Below are 24,627 nucleotides of genomic sequence, written 5' to 3' on the forward strand. Positions count from 1 at the left end.
CAAGCATTTTCTTGGTCCCCTGCTGTAACAGCCACTCCCATAATTTAAAACCCTGATTCTGTTACGCTTAGACCACAATCTTAAATAATACACCATCAATAAAAACATTCTATCTCTAAACATCCAACTGAGGATGCTTTTGCCATTTAAATTTCACAGACTGCTTTTTAATGTAGGTAGTATACCTACCTAAACTAAATCTCTCCCTTTAAACTAAACTAAACCTTTCCCTCAGACTTCTCCTAAATCAAACTACTACACGGAAATAATCAGTTCCAGAGGGCAAGATTTATATATGGAATAAGTCCTATTAAAAGAAAAAAAAAAAATGAGGAAGAGAGGAGAGGAAAGGAAGAGAAACAAATTTTCACTGATGATATTTCATGCATACTTCCTGTAAGAAATATCAGGCTGGTAAGCCTAAACGCTTTGTTTCCTAGGTTACTATCTCTCCCGTCATTACCTTCCTAGCCCTAGCATGTAAATATTCACTGAAGGATTCGCAATTTTACAGTGAAAAACTGAGGAATCCTAAACTTGTTAGTAACTCACAAATTCCTATCCAGGACTGTAGCTAAAGGACAAAAAAATAAGGTAAGAAAAAAGAGGTGACAGCTGATGCCCCAGACAGCTCTATTCCAGTTCATGAATGATTTACACTTAAGGATGGCAGGACTTAATGCAAATGAACATAGAGGAAATGTCAGCTGCACCGTGGCTCAACCAATAGAAGCAAAGCTCCATCTTGGCTGTGCACTAGACTGCATTACAAACAGACCATACCATCGCTTCAACAGCATCCTTTCAGGCAAGAGGTAGGTTTATATGATCTTTTTTATTCAATAATATATGTCCTTATGATGCAATAGGAAAACACTTTACCATGAAAACCAAATGGAAAGCTTTCTTCCTATTAAAGACCCAAAAAAGCAGCATATTTTTTCATTGCTTGTTGGGATTTTATTATGAAAATATGAAGACTGCCTTGCACTATCTGATAAGCAACCCTTACCATCTGCGCCTTAATAGAAAATTCATTACTGTGACATTTTACATGAACCTGATGTACATCCAGACCTCAGAGAAAATCGTAAACATTTGTTATTTTCTGCTTATGTGCTAATTTGATTTTCGCTATGCTGTTTCATTTCAGCAGTTTGGTCTGTCCTAACAAAGGATTTTTCTTAAAGAAAAATCTAGACTGAAAGCAAATCCTGGACTATAAAGCTTTCCGGTTCCATGTACAAATTATATTGACTCGTAAAAAAAAATTACAAGAAAGTTCATTGTATTTCAAAAAATAGGAAAAAGCAGTCCAAAATTGTTTTTATTTGACTTTGAGTGTAAATGTAGAGAATTCAGAGAAATTATCAAGATTGTAATTTTTACATAAAAATAAAAACACCATAAAATGGGGTTATATTATATTGCAAGCAAAAGGATAATTTATACAGCTTCAGATTTTTCCTAATATTCAATTAAGATAATTCCTCAAATGAAGTTTTGAAGTCTATCTTGCTGTAATAAACATATGCTATTATTAAAAGAAAACTGTTTTAAGCAGCTTTTTATTTCTGATAAGTCACAAAAATATTTCTTTCACAGCTTTTAAATATAATATGAAGTTATTCTTAAACTGACCCTCAAATAAACACAAATTAAGTCTTTTTAACGACTACATTTTAAAATAAAAAATATGCCCCAAGAAGAAATGGTTATGGGAGGAGGGTATGGTACCTCTCCAGGTAATAAAATTACTTTCAGGGCTCAAAGCAATCTTTCATGTCTATTAAAAAATTAATATGAATTGCTGATCAAATTTCTAATTTCATAGTATTCAAGCATGAAATAACTGTTATTTAGTAGATGTTAGAGTGCCAGGATATTACCTATACATCCTGACCTAAAGATCCAACTTCTGCCCTTTTCTTTGCCAATAGGTGTATTAATTTTTAAAGGATTTTTTAAATTCCCTATATTTCTTAGCAAGCATTTAGCGAGCATGGGCAAAGTATGCCTTGCAAGGCCTGAAAACTGCTGTAACTAGATACACAAGATCCCTCCAGGTTTAGCACAATGGAGTTAATTACCTAGAAAACATTTCTGCTTGCTACACAAAACACAGAAGGAAAAAAAAGTCTCAGATAAAATAAAATGAACTTTGTTAAATAAAACAGTTAAACTTGTAGCTAAAATTTCAGGTAAATGGTGAACAGAAACCCCTACCACCCACATTATTTTTGCACTCTAAAATCAGCCTACATTTTACCAGTAATATATCTATAGTTAGCACAGATGGAGACTCACTGCTCTCATTCATCCAACTGGATGGAGGCACGGCCTACATCAGAGATTTCCAGGGCTTCCACTATGGAAGCTCCACATTTAAAGGCTATTATGATTACATGATCTTATTTCAAAGGGATATGCTTAAAGGCACTAGAGAATTCAATTCAGGGTTGTTGGTATTTTTCCCTTAAATAAGGCAAAAGCATAATTTTATTCTGATCTAGCAATGCAACGTTCCAAAACAGTTCCAAATGCTATCTCCGTACGGATTCTAATAGGCCTTTTGAAATGGGAGGAAAAACAGGTGAAGGGAATATAGCAAAAATAACAATAACTTAATATATATATATTTTTAAAGCTCCTAGTTTCTGCAATGAAATTTAAAGGGGGGAGGGGAGGAAGATGGGAGGAGATCCTGAAAGCGCAACAAACTGTTCATTTACTTTTCTAATTTCCTTTTATTTTTCATAAGGTACGTTTACAGCATTTGCTTGATGTTAGACTGACATTTTAATTTCAAAAATATAGCCTCAGAATAGAAAATCCTAATTGTAAATTTCTTTCTGTATGCCTAATTATGCCTAATCTATCAAACATAAATCTTTATTAGAGTCTTTATCCTAAATTTAACACACACAAAAATTAGACCTCTACTGTATTTTGAAGAAAGTACCACATAAAATTTAAGGTGGAAAATTACTTCATATTACAGGGTTTACTTTTTCCAGATAAGCCCACAAGCTAGCCAAAGATACATTTTGAGTTGCTCATCAGTTACCTATATACTCACAAGTGGCAAATTGTCTTCATTTACAACATAAACCTGACATGTATCTAAAACCTCTTTGCTTAGACACACCCAGCAAAGTTTACAAAGGCTTTTGGGAGATGGCATACGTTGCTATCCAGTCATTATTACAAGCATAATTATTTTAAGCATTACACATGAGTCAAATATACAGTCTAGTCAAAATTACGATGTTTACTAATTCTAATTTTACTTTTCCAGAAATAACCCAGAAAAATCAATAAATATATTACATATCTAAAACAAGTCTTTTTTTTCTGCTTTCTAATCCTAGGTTTATTCAGTAAAATTCGTTCATTCTACACAACAAAGTACAAACACAAATAACCTAAAATGCTACAAAGTTACAAAACTCAAAACAGAAACTTTATAGTACTGACATACAATAAAACCCAAAAAGGCAACGAACACTATGCAAAGTTAACCTGCAAGACCACCAGGACTGACAGACACAGCAGGTGGCTCCGTGGTGACCCTGCTGAGCTGGCTGACAAGTTGCTTGCCAATTTCCAAGACAGGGAGGCACAAATAAAGAACCATTCCCACCAACAAATGCAGGGTGAGAGAGGGGCTCTTCTCGGGGTGTTCTGACACTAGGGGTCAGGAGAGACTTGAAGCAGAGGGATTCTGGACAGGGCCCACAAGGGGCATGGTCAGGCCACCAGATGTTCCCAGGTACTCTGGGGAAAGGAGAAAATGTATCCAGGCAGCACATTTTAAAGCAAAAGACTTTCAAAAGCCAAAGGCACGGAATAAGTACTTTTTTCTCCTTTTAAAATAAGATTGTTTTTGTTTTAAGTAACACATTCAAGTGGTTCAAAAATCAAAAGAATATAACAAAGTATAGACCGAGAAGTCTTACTCATATCCCTGCCCCTAGACTCCCTTCCCCCATACCCACAGGTAATCACTGTTATTATTTTCATACATATCATTCCAAATTTTTATGCAGACACAAGCCAGAATATATATATTTTATTTCCCCCTTTCATATACACACTGTCGTTTCACTTAATATATCCCCAAAATCCTTCCATATTACTACACAGTTATTCATGAATAATATCAATTGTGTGGATATACTATATTAACTTAACCAGAAGAATGGGTCATTGACAGACACAATTTAATCTCAATTACACTGAAGTTTAAATTGAGGTTTATTGTACCTGAAACAATAAACAGAGCACTGGGTTCCTTAGACTAACTCTGTAATCATTCTAAAATTTCATTTTAAAATGGTAACATACATTATTAGTGTTTATGACTTCTCCCCAGTTTTAAAGTCAATAGAAACAAAAAGGCCTACTAAATGCAAAGGAAAACTTCAGTATAATTGCAAACAGATATAAGTTATAGATTTATATAGACAATTTCTAGAAAAAAATCTAAAAGTCTGATTAGAGAGATAGGATTATGGGTGAAGCTTTTAAATTTTTGTGTATTTAAAACTGCTACCACGCTAGGTGAAACAAGCCAGACACAGAAGGACAAATATTGTGTGATCCCACTATGAAACATCTAGAATAAACAAATTCATAGAGACAGAAAGTAGATGAGAGGTTACCAGCGGCTGTGGGGAGGGAGAATGGGAAGTTACTGCTTAATGAGTACAAAGTTTCTATTAGCGGTAACGAAATTGTTTTGGTAATAGATGGTAATGATCATGGCACAACCCTGTGAATGTAATTAATGCCACTGAATTGTACACTTCAAAATGGTTAAAATGCCTATACTATACTTTGAAATTTGCTCTATAACCACTTGTCACTGTAGTTTGAAAGTTATCACTTTTCTGTATATACATCCCACAATAAAAAATGTTTAAAGAAGGTTAAAATGGCAAATTTTATAAGATATATATTTACATTTATATATTTATGTATATTTATATTATGTATATGTATTACCCACAAGAAAGTTTGCTACAATGCAGATATAATGCAGATGTTTCTGAAATCAATAGCTAAGTAACATTTTAAATTAATATTACATTAGTTAATAAGGTAGATAAAACTAATTTGAAGGGAATAATGTGGAAATTGTTTCCCTCTACACTCTTCTCCTTCTCCCTTCCTATCATTGTTCCCCAGGTTTAAAAGAAACACCTTCAAAAGAGATTCCCAGATTTAACAAAGGGATCAAACTGAAAACCTGATAAGTCTTAACAGAAAGTCGAAGGAATATTTTCATAAATGCAGAAAGGTCCCAGGTTAGCCCAGGGTAAAGTTATTAGGTAAACCCCCAGGTGCTTCTTACTGCTGTTTACCTTCCCACAGAAGTGGCACTGCCCCTGCCTCCCCAAGTTCCTTTGCTTCTTCCTCTCTCTCCATTAGCTCTGTTTTTCAAAAAGGATGGGGACTCATTCACACTAAAGTAAAAATAACTGTAACAATGTGTGTTACCCCCCACAGAAATACGTGCATTTTCACAATGCTAAGAAACCTCAAAGGACTGAACTTTCAGGTATTTGTCTGAGTTGTCTGTGTGTGGGGGTTAGGTGACTGGGAGGAGGCAGATACTCCGGGGGATACTGTCTTCCTTACATGGTGGAGATCACACGACTTAACCACTAGTCTATTAAGCCTATTAGGAAGGCTGGGTCCAAAGGCACCTAACTTTTGTCTCCATCTGAGTACATTTCTATTAGCCACTATTTGTGTGCACGGTGACTGGGCTCAGAGGTAGCATCAACACAGAGGTGGGATGTGTAATCTATCAGGACATCCATGTTACACCATTCCAAGAGGCACCACTTACACTGTATCCTACACCAGCAGCACCCCCACAAAACAATGTGAAAGGTGTTTCCTGGAGATGTGCAACGCAGCAGCCCTGCTATCACCAGAATTGTGCTCTGCAGAGAAAATGCAAAGAATAAAACAGGGTATCTTTGGAAGGTTGGGTTTCCAGAAATAGTTTCTGCATATTGTAATGTAATGAGAAGTTACTCACATGCCTATGTTGTCCCTGAACTATTAGAAGCAATCTGTTCAATTACTGTCCATTAGTCTGTTGTCCCTCATTTCAAGATGTAGGATCTCCAAGCACCATGAAACTGAAGGATTCTTAAATACCAAAAAAAGAAAACATGCATTTAAGGCTTTACTTCTGGTCTCAGAGCATCAACTTAACCTTCCAAATGTGGAAGGTTAAGAGAGGTGAAGTGATTTGCCAGGAAAATCTAATTTAAAAAAAACAATAATTTAGAAACAACAAAGTTTTAAATTTTTATTTATTGTTCTGGCTTTGGGTTGCTTTTAGTCACTTTTTAATTTTAATTTATCTTTTTTGGTATGAAAATGCTATTGTGATTATGTTTAAAGCCGAGTCCTCAGCTTTTAGAGATACATACCGAAATATTTCTAGATGAAATTTGTTTCAAAATAATCCAGGGAGTGGGAGCAAGTGGGGCGGAGGTACAGACTGGTCAAGAATTGATAAATGAAGCTGTGTGATGAACACATGGGATTCATTATACTCTTACACTTCTGTACTTTCTCTGAAACTTTAAGTTAAACATGTCTCACACACATTATAGCTCCATCATTTAGAAAAGTATTTAGTACACAGTAAGTGCTCAAATAAACCTTAACAAATTGAACTCTGTAGGAAAGACTAAAAGGAAACATACAAAATGGTAACAGTGATTGAAATAGGAACTTTTTCCCTTATTCCCAAACTTCTCTTAGTGTAGAGATATTTTATAAGTTTTAAAAATGAAAAAGATATTGTTGAAAGACTGAGATAATAAAAATTCATTTAGTTCCTCATTACTGTGGTTCCATAGTCAAATCTTCAATCTTCATGGTCCCATAAAAGATCTAATGAGTATCAAGTCAATAAGACCAAAATTTAATGCAAGAATACTAAAACTTCCTTGTTAAGTGGAGTAATAATAGTTGATATCTTTGGGAAGCTGAATTTTTGTGTTTCTTTTTAAATATTAGTGTCCATGTGTCACTTTAAGACTCTCAAATACATAACAAACAATTCCAAGACTAAGGTCTCTTCACAGGCAACTTTAACCTAAAATTGTATTATTCCTATTCCACAAATTGTCATTACTTGTCTTTTCTTTCTCTAGTTTTCCCTCAGCCACTATTTCCTGATTCAGATTGCACCATCAGAAGTTTAAAGCAGTGGAAACAGGAGCAGAAATACACTGAACCAAGAAGGTGAGAAAGACCCACAAGGATAAGAAAGCTTTTTCCAGGGGCAGTTTGAAGAACACAACCTCAAAATGCTAAGATTTCTTATAGATAATAGCTCAATGACCACTACTTTTATCAAGTTTTAAACCAACTCAGCTGCCTTTATCTTCTCTTCCTTTAGCAGTTAATTTCTGTATTTGAATCTTAAACAAAAGACTATACACAGTTGTCTAACAAACGATAAACATAAAATAATATAGTATGGTTTCCTGAATACCTTGGCATAGATATACAAAAAATTCAAAAATACCATTCAGGTAGTAATTCTGGTGGAAAATAAGGAAGACTCACATTAACCGTATAAATTTACTACGAAATCTTAGTATTTAAATTTGAGATTTGAATTGATAAATCTGTAGCTTTTTTTTTTACAGATATTCATTTTCTACATTTTTATAGATTCAAAAGAGCAATACAAGAAGTGGAATATCTAAGAATGGCCTCCCTGAGCCCCAACCACTGGAATGAAACCACTACCTCTGTTTATCAGTACCTTGGTTTTCAAGTTCAAAAGATTTACCCTTTCCACGATAACTGGAACACTGCCTGCTTTGTCATTCTGCTTTTATTTATATTTACTGTGGTATCTTTAGTGGTGCTGGCTTTCCTTTATGAAGTTCTAGACTGCTGCTGCTGTGTAAAAAACAAAACTGTGAAAGACTTGAAAAGTGAACCTAACCCTCTTAGAAGTATGATGGACAATATAAGAAAACGTGAAATTGAAGTGGTCTAACACTCGACATAAGATGATCAAAATCTTCTAAAGCAGCCTTCAAACCCTTCTAAGTAAAAAGGAACTAATTTTCTTTGGCCCCACTGTTATACAAAGCTGTTTCTGACTTTGAATGATTAAACAGTTTCTACTAGAAGGGAAGAAAGGAGCTAAATAAGCACTTTTTTCTGCGTGTATACATTTCATTAAATCTACAGTAAACTTTATAAATGTGAATCATCTACCAAACTGTTTAAAACTGTACTGCAAAAATTGGGTAAAAGATTTCTAGAATTCAATATTGAGTAGCAAAAGGTTAACTGGAAAACATAGGAAGGCTAATGATGCTAAAATGATACCTAAACAACTGATGTAGACTAAAAAATAGAGTACTATCCTCCGTGTGTCTTCATAATAAAAATGCTATTTAATATGCCTATCTAAATCCAAAGTAAGATATTTCCAACTATAGATAAAGTCCCTATTTATTAAAAAGCAATATTTTCTAATTTAATGAAGACAACCCATACATTTTTTAACAACTTGCATTTTATGTAGGATTAGTAAAAGAGTCTCAAAATACTCCAAAAGGTCACAAGTATATCTGCATAAAATTTTTACATTTGCTTACTGTTTAGAAAGAAACGCATGGTCTAGGCTATTTTCAAACTAAAACTTACTATTACACTCCCTAAATTGCATTTCTTGGGTTTGTTTATTTTACTTTTCATATTCACACTCTAAAGGACTAAGATACCCAATGCAGAAAAGACTACCAAGAAAAAAGAAAAGGAATACTCAACACCTGTTAAGAAATATGCAGTTTTATTTCTTGGAATCCCAAGGACTATATAGATATCACTCTGTGAGCCTAATACTGTTTTGCTACCATCCAAATTACATGAGCAAACCAAAGCATACTCTTAACCACTATATTATACTACACCTATACTACCTTTAGGCCAGAAATGCCACTGCTGGAAATCTACCCTGGGGAATTAATTCAAAAGCAATCAACTCACAGTACGAAGATGTTTAGGACAGCATTAATCAAAATAATAAAATATTGGGAACAACTAAGCCTTTAACAAAAAGTGGCACATCAACTTAACAGATTACTAAAAAGCCACTGAAAATTATGGCAAGATAGAAAAGTATTTGATATATGAACTGAAACATAAATTCAGAATAGAAAGTTTTTAATATAATTCTAGATGATTTAAGAGTGTACACTTTTAAGAACTATGGAAAATTAGAATAGCTGGCATGTTAAAAGTATGCAGGAGGTGGATAAAAGAATAATAGGTAAAGGACTTCTTTTTAATCTCCATTACTGATGGAATATGTTTTGTATGATACATACTATGTGGTAAACGGAGAGGAGCATAAAACTGTTGTTCTCAATTTAGGTAACGCTAAATACCAGCCCCAAATTACTTTTTCCAAATTATTTATTTTGTATATTTCTTCTAAGAGTAGAAACAAATGCAAATAATGTAACCAATTTACAGAAAACTTGTAAAGCTTGGGTATACAAAATACTTTGGTAACCAGGAGTATTCTGGGCATTGTAAAATGGAATTAAAACTACATTTTCATAAACAGAAAGCACAGAGGTCCTTTAATAACTTGATTTTTTCTAATAATGTACACTATCAACTTTCTTCCATTTTACCCTGTAATTTATTTAGCTACTAAACAAATATTTACTGAGTGCTTACTGTGTCAGAGATTAGGCCAGCACCAAGTGTACAGTGGTAAACAAGTAATCATGCAATTACAATAGCGTACAATAAGAGCTATTTCAGAAATTGGTGAGAATTCATAGGCTAAGCACTGAATTCTGATTGGAGAGGGGAGTATATGACTTTTAAATTGAAACCTAAGGGAGGAACAGAAGTCAGCCAAAAGGAAGAGAAAAAGAGGAAAGCATATTCTAGGAAAAGGAAATAACAGAAGCAAATGACAAGAGGCAAAAGAGAGTAAGGCATATTAGAGGAGCCACAAATCAGAATCCCTAGGACAGAGTACAGAAAGGAACAGCAAGAAATACGGCATCAGACGTAAGTAGGCTGCAGATCAGGTAAAGCAGGTAGGCTGCAGTAAAAGATGGCCTTTACTTCAAAAGCAATGATGATCAGCCTTAAGCAGAGTGACGCAATCAAATTAATGATTAGAAAAATCACCCTATCTGCTGTATGGAGTATGGACATGAAAAACACTAAACCAAAAAGAGACCTGGTAAGCAGCTAGTCTGGCATCCCAACAATAGTGTCTTGAACTAACGTGGAACAGCAGTCTTTAGAGTTGTTCACAAGATATTTCCAGCTCTCCTCCTTCTGAGCACCTGTTAACATGGCACTTAAGAATCCCTTGTGGCTGGAAGGGGTTGTGAGAGGGTATGATGGGTGTCACCTCCAGACCTCCACATTTAACTGCCAGGACAAAATCCTCCAGAGCTATATTTTCCCTCTGGGCTAGAAACCACCAATATTTGAAATCACAGCCACTCTGCCAGCTGGGTTCTTGAGTCCTCTGCACACACATACTAAACATGCTGTATGAAAGAGAAACAAACTTTTTTTTTAAGCCACTGAGATTTGGGGATTTTTATCACAAACAGCCTATGCTATCTGACTATTCTAAGAGATAACCCTGGAATTGAAGAGAAGTGGATGGATTGAAGAGATATTTATTAAGGGAGTCTGTGGAGATCTCAATATACCACAATCTTCCTCTGACCCTCAGCTCCTTTCACATTGGGGGGGTGGGGGGGGGTGGGGAAGGATCCTGAAAAGGATCTGGGCAGGGAAGAAGCACAGAGTTCTTGGACAATCAAAGATAAGCCAAGCCCTACTCTTCTTGCTGTTGAATGGGATCTGCTGTTTGTGCTCATGAACTTGATGTTTCCACCCCATGATGTGTAGACAGAACCACAATGAGAAAAGAACGTTAAGTAGGTCAAAGAGACTAGTGCCAGAAGAGTGGCTCTGTGATAATGCTTAAACTTCATAAAATTTTGTTTACTAAGAGTTCACTGAATGTAAAATTCATTGGAACAAGGGTAAATAATCAAATCTATGTGGCAAATAAAAATGATAGGCCTGCTTTAACGGAAAAAAAGAATAGCTCTGCTTTAAAATCAGTTACTAAAACAGCTTGACGGACATCTAAACAAGATGTCATCAATAAGGATTACTGTCACTAAATTTTGAAGCAAGCTAAATAATTCCTGTTGTTGTGAACTAAGATGCACTGACTTTGTTGTTTAAAAGATAAAAGGCTAAGAGTAAAACGAACTCAAAGCAAGCAAAAAAAAAAAAAAAAGGTGGGGGGAGAACTAATAAAGATTAAACAGAAATCAATTAAGTAAAAACGAGAAAAACACAGAAAAATCAATGAAACCAAAAGTGGAATCTTCGAAAAGATCAGCAAAATTGACAAACTTTTAGCTAGACTGACCAAGGAAAAAAAGACATACATTCCTTAAATCAGGAATGAAAGAGGGGGTATCACTACTACCTTACAGAAATTAAAAGGACTGTTACAGGAATACTCTGAAAAACCTTAAAACAAGGTAGATGATAAAATGGGCAAATTCCCAAAAAGACACAAAGAACCAAAATTAATTTAAAAAGAAATAGAAAATCTAAATAGACCCATGAGAAGAAATTTAATCTTCCCACAAAGAAAAGTTCAGGCCCAAATGGCTTCAATGGTAAATTCTACCAAACATTTAAAGATTAATACCAATCTTTCACAAACTCTTCCAGAAAATAGAGGAAAGGTGAACACTTCCCAACTCATTCTATGATGCGAGAATTACTCTGATACCAATGTCAAAGACTGCAAGAAAAGAAAATTACAAAGCAATATCCCTCATAAGAAACAAAAATCCGGAACAAAATACTAGTATAGTAAACTAAGTCCCACACCAAATATAAAAGATTATACACCATGATCAACTAGGATTTATTCCAGGAAAGCAAAGTTGGTCTAACATCTAAAAATCAATTAATGTAATTCACCATATTAATAGCATCAAAGAATCACATTATCATCTCAATAGATGCAGAAAAAGCATTAAACAAAACACATTTAAAACCATCAACAAATTAGAAATAGAAGCGAACTTTGACCTGATAAAGGGCATCTACAAAAAAACCTGCAGCTAACATGTTGAAAGAAGGAATGCCTTCCCCCTAAAAATCAAGAACATGAAAAAGATGTCCACTCGTACTAGTTCTACTCAACACTGCACTAGAGGTTCTGGGAAGAAAAATAAATAAAAGGCATCCATATTGGAAAGGAAGAAGTAAAACTGTCTTTATTCACAGATAATATAATCTTGTATATAGAAAATCCTAAGGAATCCACACACATAAAAAAAGTGGTAGAAATAATAAACATGTTCAGAAAGGACACAGAAAAAAGATAAACGTACAAATATCAATTGTATTTCTATACATCAGCAATAAACAATCCAAAATCTAATTAAGAAAATTTCATTCACAATAGCATCAGAAAGAATAAAATATTTAAGTACAGATTTAATAAAACAAATGCACGGCTTGTACATCAAAAACCACATAAAACATTACTGAAAGAAATTAAAAACCTAAATAAATGAAAAGATATCAGTGTTCACTGACTGGGAGAACTAATATTGTTAAGATGACACTTCTTCCCAAATTTATTTACTCAATGCAACCCCTAAGGTAATCCCAGCTGGCTTTTTTGCAAAAGTTGACTGACAAGCTTATTCTAAAATGTATATGGTAATGCAAAGGGTTCAGAAAAGCCATTACAATCTTGAACAAGGAGAACAAAGTTGAAGGACTTAGACTTCCCAATTTCAAAACTTTCGTGTAACATTACAGCATATAACATTACCTCAAGAGAGGATGGTACTGGCATAAGGACAGATATATAGGTCAATGACACAGAATTGAAATTCAGAAATAAATTCTTTCATTTATGTTCAACTGATATTCAACAAAGATGTTGACACAATTCAATAGGGAAAGGACAGTCTTTTCAATAAAGGTCCTGGGACAACTGAATATCCACACACAAAAAAATGAATTAAGAACTTTACATTAAACCATACACAAAAATCAACTCGAATATATCATAGACATAAGAGCTAAAACTGTAAAACTCTTAAGAAATAGAGGAGTAAATTTTCACAACCTTTGGTTAGGCAAAAGAGTTCTTACATACGACACCAAGAATAAAAGTGATAAAAGAAAAAAAAATGATAAACTGGTCTTTATCAATATTGAAAACTTTTGCACATCAAAAAACACCATTAAGAAAGTGAAAAGACAAGACACAGGCTTAGAAACCATACATCTGATAACCTGAATCATATCAAGAATATATAAAGAACTCTTACAAATCAGTAAGATGACAAATACCCCAATTTTTTTAAATGAACAAAATATTTGAATAAGTATTTTACCAATTTGTATACCATATACAAATGGTCTATAAGCACACGAAATAACGATCAACATCATTAATCATTACAGAAATGCATATTAAAACCATACTACTACTTCATATCCACTAAAATGGCTATGAGCAAAAAGACAAGGGTTGGCAGCATGTATTTAGAATCGTCACAGGGGTTCTAATTCTCACCACTGATGGTGAGAATGAAAAATGGTGCAGCCATTACGGTAGTTTCTTAAAAGGTTAAGCATAAATGTACCATACGACCGAGCAATTCAACTCCTAAGTATCTCTCCAAGAGAAATAAAAACATGTCCACACAAAGACTTGTACATGAAAGCTCATAGCAGCACTATTCATAATACCCAAAAAGTGGAAACAATACAAATGTCCATTAACTGGTAAATGGATACACAAATTACAATATATCCATACAATGGAATACTCTTCAGCAATAAAATGGAACTAAGTACTTTACATGCTACTACATGGATGAAACTCAAAAACACTAAGTGAAAGAAGCCGCAAACTAAAGACCCCACATTGTATAATTCCATTTATACGAAATGTCCAAAACGGGAGGACTAAAGAGACACAAAGTAGATTAGCAATTGTCTTCGTTTTGGGCTTAGTTGTTTTAGGCTTAATACATTCCCCAAAAAGATGTGTTCAAGTCCTAACACCCCAGTCCTGTGAATGTGACCTTATCTGGAAATCCAGTCTTTGAAAATATGATTAGTTAAAATGAGGTCAAACCAGATGAAGGTGGACCCTAATCCATTAAAACTGGTGTTTTTATAAGGATAGGAGACAGAGAGACCTAAGAGAGAAGGCCATGTGATAACTGAGGCATAGATCAGAAGTGCTGCAAGCAAAGGAACACCAAGGATTATAGGCAAACCACCAGAAGCTAGGGAGGGCCAAGGAAGGATTCTCTCCTACAGGTTTCATAGGGAGCACAGCCCTGTCAACACCTTGATTTTGGACTTTTAGCCTCCAGAACCATGAGACAACAAACTTCTGTTGTTTTAAGCCACTCTGTACTGTACTTTGCTACAGCAACCCTAGCAAACTAAGACAGGTAGAGCAAGGAGTGACTGCAAATGGGTTGGAAGGGATCTTCTTGGGGTGATGGAAATGTTTTAAAATTGGATTGTAGTAATGGTTGCACAACTCTGTGAATTTACTAAGTCATTGACTTGTGCACTTAAAATGGGGAATTTTATGGTACGTAAATTATACCTCAATAAAGCTACATATATATATATAAAAGAAAGAAGCCAGACACAAAAAAGACTGCATATTTTATGATTTCATTTATATGAAATGTCCAGAAGAGGAAAATCTATATTTAGAGAAACCATACCAGTGATTACCTCGGCTGGGGGTGAGAACATGAAATGACTACAAAGGGCACTAGGGATCTTTTTGGGGTGACAGAAATGTTGTAAAGTTGGATCATGGTAATGGCTGCAAAAATCTGTAAATTTATTAAAAATCTTTTAACTGTGCACTTAAAACAAGAGAACTATATGGTATGTAAATTTTTAAAAAAAGATAAGACCATGAGCATATTCAGAGCAAAAATTCTCTTATCTTTCCATCCCTTAAACTTAACACAGTGCCTAACAATCAATATGAATGCTGACCTGAAAAATGTACTTGCCATGACTAAATGGTTTCCCAAAAAATAAAAACTAAACATCCTGAACAGCCAGTTTAACTAACCAGAATTTTGTTTAGAGCCTGATGACCCTCCATGTTCTAGCTTTGCTTTCTTCTTCTTCGATGATGATGATGAAGATTCAGAAGTTACTGAACGTTTCTCTACCACAGGAGTGGAAAGAGCTCGTTTTTTGAACAGCTCCCTTTCTCTCAACAGGCTTGGATCCATAATGCTACAAAGACAAAAACAAGTATCTTTCAGATTAAAGTCACTCAAACCTGTATGCCAAATATGTAGATCTCAACAAGAATTAATTCCCAAACAAAATTACCTTTTATTATTAGTTCTCTAACACTTGTTGTATTTACTCACTTATTCACTCACGCAACAAACATTTAATTAGTGCCAATTATGTGCCAAGCACTGTGCTGGGCACTAGCAGTGAAAAGAGAGGTAAACTTATTCTTTAAAGCTCTAGAATTGTGCTGTCCAATACAGCAGTAGTCACTAAAACACATGTGCCTACTGAGAACCTGAAATGTAGCTAGTCCGAATAGAGAAGAATTCTAAGTGTAAAATATACACCAGATTTCAAAGAAAAGAATACAAAAATCACTGAAATACTTTACACTGATTATGTGTTAAAATAATATTTTAGATATATTGGGTTAAATAAAATAGTAAAATTAATTTCACCTTTTTTTAAATTTTATTAATATGGCTACTAGAAAATTTTCAATTACATGTACGGCTCACATATATCTATTGGACAGCACTGCACTAGAAAACATCAGGTCTATGCAGCAGAAATTAGGAGGCAGATTTAGGCCCATTGCAAAAAAAAAAAAAAAAAGAGAGAGAGAGAGGTTAATCAGAACTGCTTATATATGAAACAGTGTATCTTACAAACTGGTGAATTCTCCATCATTAAGTGATGAAGACACTAGATGAATATCTGTCAGAAACAGCTACAGAAAATTCCTGCTTTGGAGAGAGCATGGACTAAATGACCTCCTCAGAGTTTTTTCCCAGTTCTAAAATTCTACAATTTTAAACAACCTGGAAACGACAGGTCAAGCAACAAGAATTTAAAAAACATTCCTGTCTAGTTTGAACTCTCCCTAGATGCCTATAGAGGGTCTAGGAAGAGCTCAAGCTATGTGAACAAGTATGACACTGCTAAGACCAGTGTTCACAAGTCAGGAAGCTCCTGGAGAAAGAAGACTCCAACTTAAACTTTGAAAGGCTTTATTTTAAGTACAAGGTGATCAAATAAATATTTGTTAAATGAATCACAAATTTTTAAAAATCATTAAATTGCTCTATCCTTATTATTACCGGTTTCACAGGCCTTTATTAAATGTCTTCTGTTTGAGAGGCACTGTGCTCCAAAGCTTTAAAAGGTCTGGAAGATAAATCCTTGCCCTCAAGCAGCTTACATTTGAGAACATAAAGACACTAAGCATGGTGCTTAAAAAGCAACGAATAAATAAAATGTGATATGGAATATTAAAAATTAAAAAGTAAGCAACAATAAGGAACAATCAGAGTGAAGTCTGGTTAAGTAAAAAGTTTAGGCACTGCACCGCAAGTCAAAGGCCTGCCCTCTTGTCTCAGTTCCCATTCCTAGAGCCACCCAATGACTAGAGCCAAGTGGCCCTAAGCAATCCACCAACTTTATCATAAGTAAAATGCAGATACTTCCAACACTGGCTACATCTGGCCCAATTACAAGGACAAAATGAGAAAATGTTTATGAACGCGATTTTTTAAACAGTAAAACTCCATGCTATGCAAATAAATGTTATCATTTCAGTAATACTATTTTGCGTTGGATCTGGAAAGAAAAAACAGAGTGGCTATACTGGGGCAAAGAAGGGAGGAGACTGTTTTTTTTGGTGGGGGGGAAGTGTCACTAAGAGAACAAGAAATGAGAATTCACAAGTGATATGGTAGGGGCAACAAGCAGATTGTAGTAAACTCTTGAAACAGGAGGGATTTGTACCTGTTTGTTTTGCCTATAGACAGGTAATAAATCTGGGCTTTTAATAAGATCTTAACGTACGGTTGGATAAAGCCTTACAGTCCACAAAGACCTAAATGCTTACAGTATTTGATCCTCACAACTCTATGAAATAATAAGGTATCAGGCTTATTTCTCTTTTAATATGTGAAATCTGAAGGGAAGAGGGTGGTGAAGGTGACACAGACGGCAAAACAAGAGATAGGATCCGAATCTCCTGACTCCTGGTCAAACGCTCCTTACACCAGACCTGGAAAGCTAGTCAAGGCCTCTAAACAAAAGCGACCTGGGTGACACCTGAAGCAGAAGCTTCTCAGTCTTTCTTTCGCACCGCATGCTCCTCCTAACTTTTCTCCATTTCTTCCCTCTTCTCGGATTACTCAACATTTCCACTAAGATTTACATCTCTAGTAGGCTGGACACATCACCACCCCCATTTTACATTTTTTAAAAACCCCACGGCTCAAAACCACACAGGTTCATGGAGCTGATGTATTTATTCCTCCACGGATGGACACGGAAAAGCCAAAAATTAAACCAAAATCTTCTGGCTCCAAAGCCCTCGATCTTTCCACCACACCACCCGACCTCTTTCAACCTTTCTAGTGTTGTCGTTTGCTTCTTTCCCCGACTAAGCCTCGGAGGTGCCACTGACACCTGAGAACGCAGCTGTGAACAGCCGGCGGAGCCAGAGACCGCTTCCCTCTCCAACGACAGAAATGTGGAGCTGGGCGAAAAAGGCACCACAGCGTTTCTGTTTTCGCCTTTGCGGAAAACAACTATGGGAATTAAAGTTGAAGAGTCATTACAAACTAGGTCTCCAAAAGCCAGCCTAAAAAAATAGTCCGTGAGTCCGTGTACGAGTATCTAAATCGCAGCCTATTTGTCTGGGCACCACGGTTCGCTTACCTGCTTCTCATGTAAACTTGCGGCCCAGTAAGAGGCACAATCAGCCGTGCGACTGCGGATTTTCCCGGTTTCCAACCCAAAAGTTTGCTAAATGAACGCTCCGGCCTAAAGGACAATGGTCCCAAAGAATCGTTACACTGTTTAAAGGAGTTTCAAGTAGGTGACGGCAGCCCAGCCTCCCGGAGGTGGTGGAACACACGCTCGCCCCCTCGGTCCCGAGAAAACACAGGCCGGGGGCTCGCGCCCCTCCCCCGGCCGCCAGCGCCCCTACCTGAGCCAGGACGGCCGCCCCCCGCGACCCGCCGCCGCCTCCGGGCGCCTCCGCTCCGGCCAGCCGCCCACGCCGGCGCGGCCACCCCTCTCCGGTCCTCGTCAGCGCCCCCGCCTGCCCACGCGCGCGGCCATCCGCTGACCCGCCTCGTCGGGGTCTCGGCACTGGCGGCGGCGACTGAGGCGGGTACGCTGCTAGGCGGCCAGAGGCTCCGCCCGCCACTTCCTGATCGGCCTGCTAGGAGCCGAATCCCGACAGTCACCGCGGCGCCTGCGCGGCCGAGAACGCGCGTGCGCATTCGCGAACAGGCCACAGGTTCCGAGGGCCGGGTCTTAGCTTGCTGGGGTGTCCCGATCTCCATGGCAACGGGAGAGTGGGGCCAAGGATGGGACCTGGGGCTGGGGCTGGGGCGGGATGGCGGGCGCAAAGGAAGATGAAGAAACATTTCCCTTGCGGAAATATGAAGCTACTGGATCGATTCCAGCGTGTTCTGGGAGGGTGGCAGCGCGATCTTTTAACTGACTACCGGGCGCTTTGTGACTTTACTTCAATGGCCAGTCACCAGCATCTAAACTTCAGAGAAAATTATCCCACCCGTCTCTTTTAAAAGTGAAACAAAATGACTTGCTCAAGACAGCACAGCTACAAAGGCAGATCCTGAAGTGGAGCCCAGTCCCTGAATTCCCAACGAGGGCTTTTTCCACCACACCTCTGAACTCGGTAGAAAAGCGTTTCGGATTTGCAAGCGACCTACAAGGGAAAAGATCCTTGGCCGTGCCGACACCTGCAGTGTGTTGGAGGTCAGACTTCCTGGGGTTGTCCTTTTCTCACTCATAACCTAGAGCTGCAGTCGAGACAATGCTCAACCCTTCTGTAGCTGTTGTTTAATTACTTGATACTGGTTACTCCTCAAATTACTTAACCTGTGTGTCCCGGTTTGCTAATGCTGCCATTATGCAAAACACTAGAAATGGATTGGCTTTTATAAAGGGGGTTTATTTGGTTACAAAGTTATAGTCCTAAGGCCATAAAAGTGTCCAAACCAAGGCATAAACATGAGTATACCTTCACTGGAGAAAAGCCATTGGCATCTGGAAAACCTCTGTTAGCTCGGAAGGTGTCTGCTTGCTCCCAGGTTGTGTTTCAAAATGGCGTTCTCCAAAAGTCTCTAGGCTTACCTTCTCAGGGCATACTCTGGGCTAATATCTCCAAAGTGTCATCAAAAGTCTGCTTTCATGATGCTGACAATTTGGAGAATGCTATTTTGAAATGCAACCTGGGAGCAAGCAGACACCAGCCATGTGCCTTCCCAGCTAACAGAGATTTTCTGGATGCCAATGGCCTCTCTCCAGTGAAGATACCCTATTATTGATGCCTAACCTTGGATTTTTTATGGCCTTAAGACTGTAACTTTGTAACCAAATAAACCCTCTTTATAAAAGTCAAAAAAAAAAAAAAAAAAAAAAAAGTCTGCTTTCAGTGGCCATCTCCAAAACGTCTCTCTAAGCTGCAACTGCACTGAGTCCCTGCTGTCTATGAACTCTTTGATAGAACTCCAGTGATTTAATTAAGACCCACACTAAATGGCGGGACCACAACTTCGTCAAAATAATCTAATCAGAGGTATTACCCACAGTTGGGTGGGTCACATCTCCATAGAAACAATCGAATCCAAAGATTCCAGCCTAATCAACACTAATACATCTCCCCCCACAAGATTTAATTAAAGAACATGGCATTTAGGGGGACATAATGCATCCAAAACAGCACACTGTATCTAGGTTTTCTCCTTTGGGAAATGGGGATAATTGTATTAGCACAATGGGTTATTTATATTGTATTGTGAAGATTAAATGAGGTAACACAGGAATTTTTATTCAATTTATTCAAAACTCAAAAATAAATCCAAAATGTGTGATCTTTTACTTTCATTCTAGAGCATTTTCTAATAAGCCCACTTGATGGAAACCTCAGGAAATGTAACTGTTGAAATAACAATTAATTAGGGCCCAAGTTTTTTTTAAATAGGTGCAGTAGATTGAATTATGTACTCCCAATTTAGACATATTCTTCATCTTAATCTGCATTACTGTGGTGTGAAACCTTTGTAAATAGGCCCTCTCAAACATGTTTTTTTTTTTGGTTAAGATGTGGCCCAACTGAATGAGGGTGGGGATTAATCCATATTACTGGAGGCCTTATGTAGGAAAGAAGGTGGAAACCAGAAGCTGGAGAAGGCCAAAAGGAGAAGTCGGAAGTCAGCAGGGGAAATCTGGAAGAACAGACTAAAGGAGAAGACATGGTCTTGTGATGGGAGGCAGAGATACATGCCAAGGAATCCCAAGGATATGCGCACAGCCAGCACCAGAAAACTACAGATTCCAGGAGAAAACAAGCCTTGCCAATATCTTGATTTTTATTCTCCAGCCTCAAAACTGTGAGCCAATAAATTCCTGTTGTTTAGCTAAAATTGGTTTGTGGTATTTTTATAATAGCTCTGGCAAACTAACACACTAGGTAAAATCACAGGTTAACTGGTAGAAAATTGATGAGGTGTCATGGGGAAAAGGGGCAGGAATCCAGTACAAAAAATAAATTTAACATTGCATTGTCCTGATAAATATTAGCTGGTTTTGTGTCAATCTAGCAATCATATATCAGAAGACTTTCCCCAATGATTATATAATTCAAGTTTCGTATATCTTCATGGAATCAGTTCTATCAGTTTGCTGGTTCCCTCATTATAGAGTGAGAGGCTGAATATAAAAATGGACAATGGCTAGGCCATATATGATAACAGAATTCTGGCCCACAGAAGAATCCAAACCACAACCTCTACAGCAATTGGGCCAGGATGGTCAGGACTTGCTCAAAGTCTGCCAGCATCTTTATCCTCCCCCCGCCCCACCCCACCCCATCCTAGGACCAACCAGCGAAGGCAAATATGCTCCCAGACCAATCACATAAAATGCCCCACACCCCACTTCTAGTTAGCCCACTTCCAGCTTCCCGTGCCAACAACCTTTAATCGGAACATACCAGATACTTCCTTTTTTGTTTTTTTTTAAACTATAAAGCTTTGCCTCTGCCTTTGAGCCTCTGCCAAACACCAGTGATGTGAGCTGACTCACTTGCTATAGCAAGCTCTGAATAAAAAGTCTGTTTTCATTTGGGCAGTCTTCATTTATTTCCACATGTGTTTAATAAAACTTTGACACATATTCAATATCTTTTCATTTGAGAATTGTGAGTTAAAAAAATTAGAGAATAATGTTTTTACAGAACTAGATCTACTCTTTAGGAACTGACCAATAAAATTGTCACCGTTTTCCCTTTATTTCAATGTCTTGTCTCATTTCAGCTAGTTAGGACAGATATTCGACCCACCTAAGCTTTCCAGTGCCAACAGAAATGTTATTTATTATCCAAACACCCAAATCTCAGTTGTCCTTCTTTACCCAAATATTCTTCATTACCATCACTGCCAAACTTTAAACCATCCCATACACACCCCAGCAAACCCTGTTAAAATATATAAATGATGAATGATGTCAACCATCTGTTCCTGCTTACACCATCTGTTGCCCATGACTGGGTCATAACACTGGAAGCAACATCTTCATTAATTCAAAACACTTTTTGGTGATATCCTGTACCCTGAAGGTCTTCCTCAAGTGAAGGCAAATATGGGCTCACTGTGTGGCCTGTAATTTGGCCATTCTTGTGTGAGGAATCCACATGGACACACATTACAAATGAACTAAAAGAGGATTCTGATTGCCCACTGTTACTAAACCACATCAGCCAGAATTGGCTTGATCACTTTCACATGAATTCAGAGAGTCCAAGATTTGGAGGTAAACATACAGATTTTGATCCCAACTTCTCATCCTTGTTATACAATCTAGACATCATCTAGGGCTTAGGGAGGGCATAGGGAAAACATTAGACTCTGAAGTAAGGGTCACGAATGTTTACATGTTGTGTAACATACATAAAGTCTCCATCACAGATGCTTAAATAAACCTTTATAGTAATTAAAACTATCTACATATTGGCCACCTCAGTTTTTCCAGGTCAGAAGAGTGTGGCTATTGTTAAATTATATGGAGAATTTTCCAAGCAACTAATGCGATAGCAATTTATGCCTTACACCATGAATGCTTGAAATATCCTGAGTACTCTGTGGTAGAAAGTGTGGTAGCTTCTTCAGGGAAATATGATTTGTATATTTCATAAAAGCTTTTTCTGTCCTATTTTACCCAACCTCTCCCACCCCCTAACCTACCCCCAAAATAACTCAATATAACCACAGGAATAATTCTGATTTGGTAGCTTTATTTTATATTTTAATTTTTTACTGTATGTACATTGTATTATAGTTTGGAAGAGGAAAATTGAAGTAATGCAAATAAATTCACTTAATTCTGCCATCAAGTAACAGTGGCCTTTGGTTCCTCTCACCTATTAATCATCTCAACTAACTAAACAGATACTTAAATTCTCAGAATAGCCAACAAAGAAAACTAACCCAAATGCACACAAATCAAGAACCAAAGTAAATACTCTTCTCATCACCAGTCCCAGATTTCCCTACATTTATAGTCTTTCTTCCTCAGAGGCTTTTCTCTTGCCTTCTGGCTCAGCCTACCCAATCCTGAAAATAATCTTTCTAGGACCCTTCTACCTTCTCAAACATTCATCCCCTCTCTATCAAATGTCCTCCAAAAAGCCAACACTCACTGTGGCCTCTTCTCAGTAACCACTCCTTGCCAGCTTTGGAACCAGACAGAATGGGCCTGAATCTCTGCTCCGCCACTTACTAGCTGTATGGCCTTGAACCAGCACTTAATCTCTCTAACCCGAGTTTCCTCATCTGTAACGAGAAATACTAAATGATGTAATATATGTAAAGCACTCAGCATAGTACTGGACTATAGCAAGTACTCAGTAAATTGTAGTTAATATTATTAAAACCCAATCTTCCATTTAACCTTTTTTCAAAGGTCCCCAATGATTCCTCAATTGCAAAATCCAATGGCCTCTGTGGTAGATTGTAATACTTTTCATTTTCACTTCCTCTTCCTGAAGGAGGATTATACTATACTCTTTTAAACCCAGGAGTGGCATGTGACTAGCTTTGGATAATAAATTGTAAACAGAATGACATGTGTGACATCCAAGGAGAGCTTTAATTTAAGAGCTACTCATGACTCATTCTGTCTTGCTCCTCACTCTGCCAAAACACCCTGCAATATTCCAGATTGGGGTGCTTTGTCAGCCTGATCCTGGAGTAAAGATGATATGGAGCAAAACTGTGACCCATCCACATGTAGAAGGAGTGAGAAATAAACTCTGTGGTTGAAAATCACTGAGTTCTTCTGTGAGCCTGATAAAGTGTGAGTGGACTTAAATTTTTAAATTCTTGCTCCTATAAAGACTGCCAACTGGGCCTGGTGGGCTCATCAACACTCTTCCAAAGTATAAGGAGAACTGGTTTCCCTACACAGCATCTATAGTTAGTTTCTCTCTATTTTTAGCACTACGTTCTCTCAAACTCTTGGGATGAAAGTCAGCTATCCCAGTAGCCCCTTGCCTGTCAGTGACCTCATTGGCCCTTTGGACAAGGATATAGTTAGACAGAGCATCCATCAGATTTACCTGACAGCATCCTTTACCTTATTCTTTTGATAGGATGGGCTGGATTCATCCTCACCCTTTGGATTCACTCCTTCTTCCATAGCAACTTGCTGCATCCAGTCCCTTTTGAATACTTTAACCTGGTCTCTGGCACATGATTAGCCCCTCCCACCTCTGTCTTTGGGGAAGAGCCTCCTGCCCACCATGTGCTCAACCCCTCCCAAAGAGCCCACCCACAGACCCCTTTCCTCCAGTCCCTTCCTCTTCCATGGAATTCAGGCTGGCCTCCTTTAAACTCATCCCTAAAACTGGGTGTTAGACCACTACAGCCTCCCAATAACTTTCTTTAACAAAACTCAGACTTTGCTTGGATGTGTATCCCTATTTATAATGCCCTGTCTCTGCCAAAGTGCCCACATAGGGACCCAGACTGCTTTCTAGTATTGTCACCAACCCTCTTCATGCAGTGCTCCAATCACCATGACCACCACCCCTACATTGTCTCCTCCCTACATCATGCCCTGACTCATCCTTCAATTTAAAAGTCACTTCATTCACTCAATGGAACTGTTCGTTAAGTACATAGTATGTCCTAGGCACTATTCTAAGTGCGATAGAGAAACACAAATGAACAAAAT

The 24,627-nt window shown here is 37.4% G+C and overlaps 2 protein-coding genes across 3 annotated transcripts in view; one reads left to right on the top strand and one right to left on the bottom strand.

Moving 5' to 3' along the window:
- GTF2E2 (general transcription factor IIE subunit 2) overlaps nt 1-18,578 on the bottom strand; it is an 84,745-nt gene extending 66,167 nt beyond the window's left edge. The window contains exons 1-2 of one of the 2 annotated variants that reach the window (XR_005216039.1): nt 18,350-18,578; nt 15,209-15,378 (exon numbers count right to left, since the gene is read on the bottom strand). Coding sequence is in view for 1 of the 2 variants with exons in the window: in XM_037831295.1 (XP_037687223.1) it covers nt 15,209-15,374 (166 nt within the window). In the remaining variant the exon portion in view is untranslated. The remainder of the gene's footprint in view (nt 1-15,208; nt 15,379-18,349) is intronic. The other variant, XM_037831295.1, reaches the window with a different exon arrangement.
- SMIM18 (small integral membrane protein 18) lies at nt 590-8,462 on the top strand. Its single transcript, XM_037831296.1, has 3 exons — nt 590-815; nt 7,185-7,275; nt 7,711-8,462. The coding sequence occupies exon 3, from the start codon at nt 7,748-7,750 to the stop codon at nt 8,042-8,044; it is 297 nt and encodes a 98-aa protein (XP_037687224.1). The 5' UTR covers nt 590-815; nt 7,185-7,275; nt 7,711-7,747; the 3' UTR covers nt 8,045-8,462.
- Nucleotides 18,579-24,627: the final 6,049 nt, after the last annotated feature.

Source organism: Choloepus didactylus, chromosome 3 (assembly GCF_015220235.1).
Source record: "Choloepus didactylus isolate mChoDid1 chromosome 3, mChoDid1.pri, whole genome shotgun sequence".
Taxonomy (NCBI): Eukaryota; Metazoa; Chordata; class Mammalia; order Pilosa; family Megalonychidae; genus Choloepus; species Choloepus didactylus.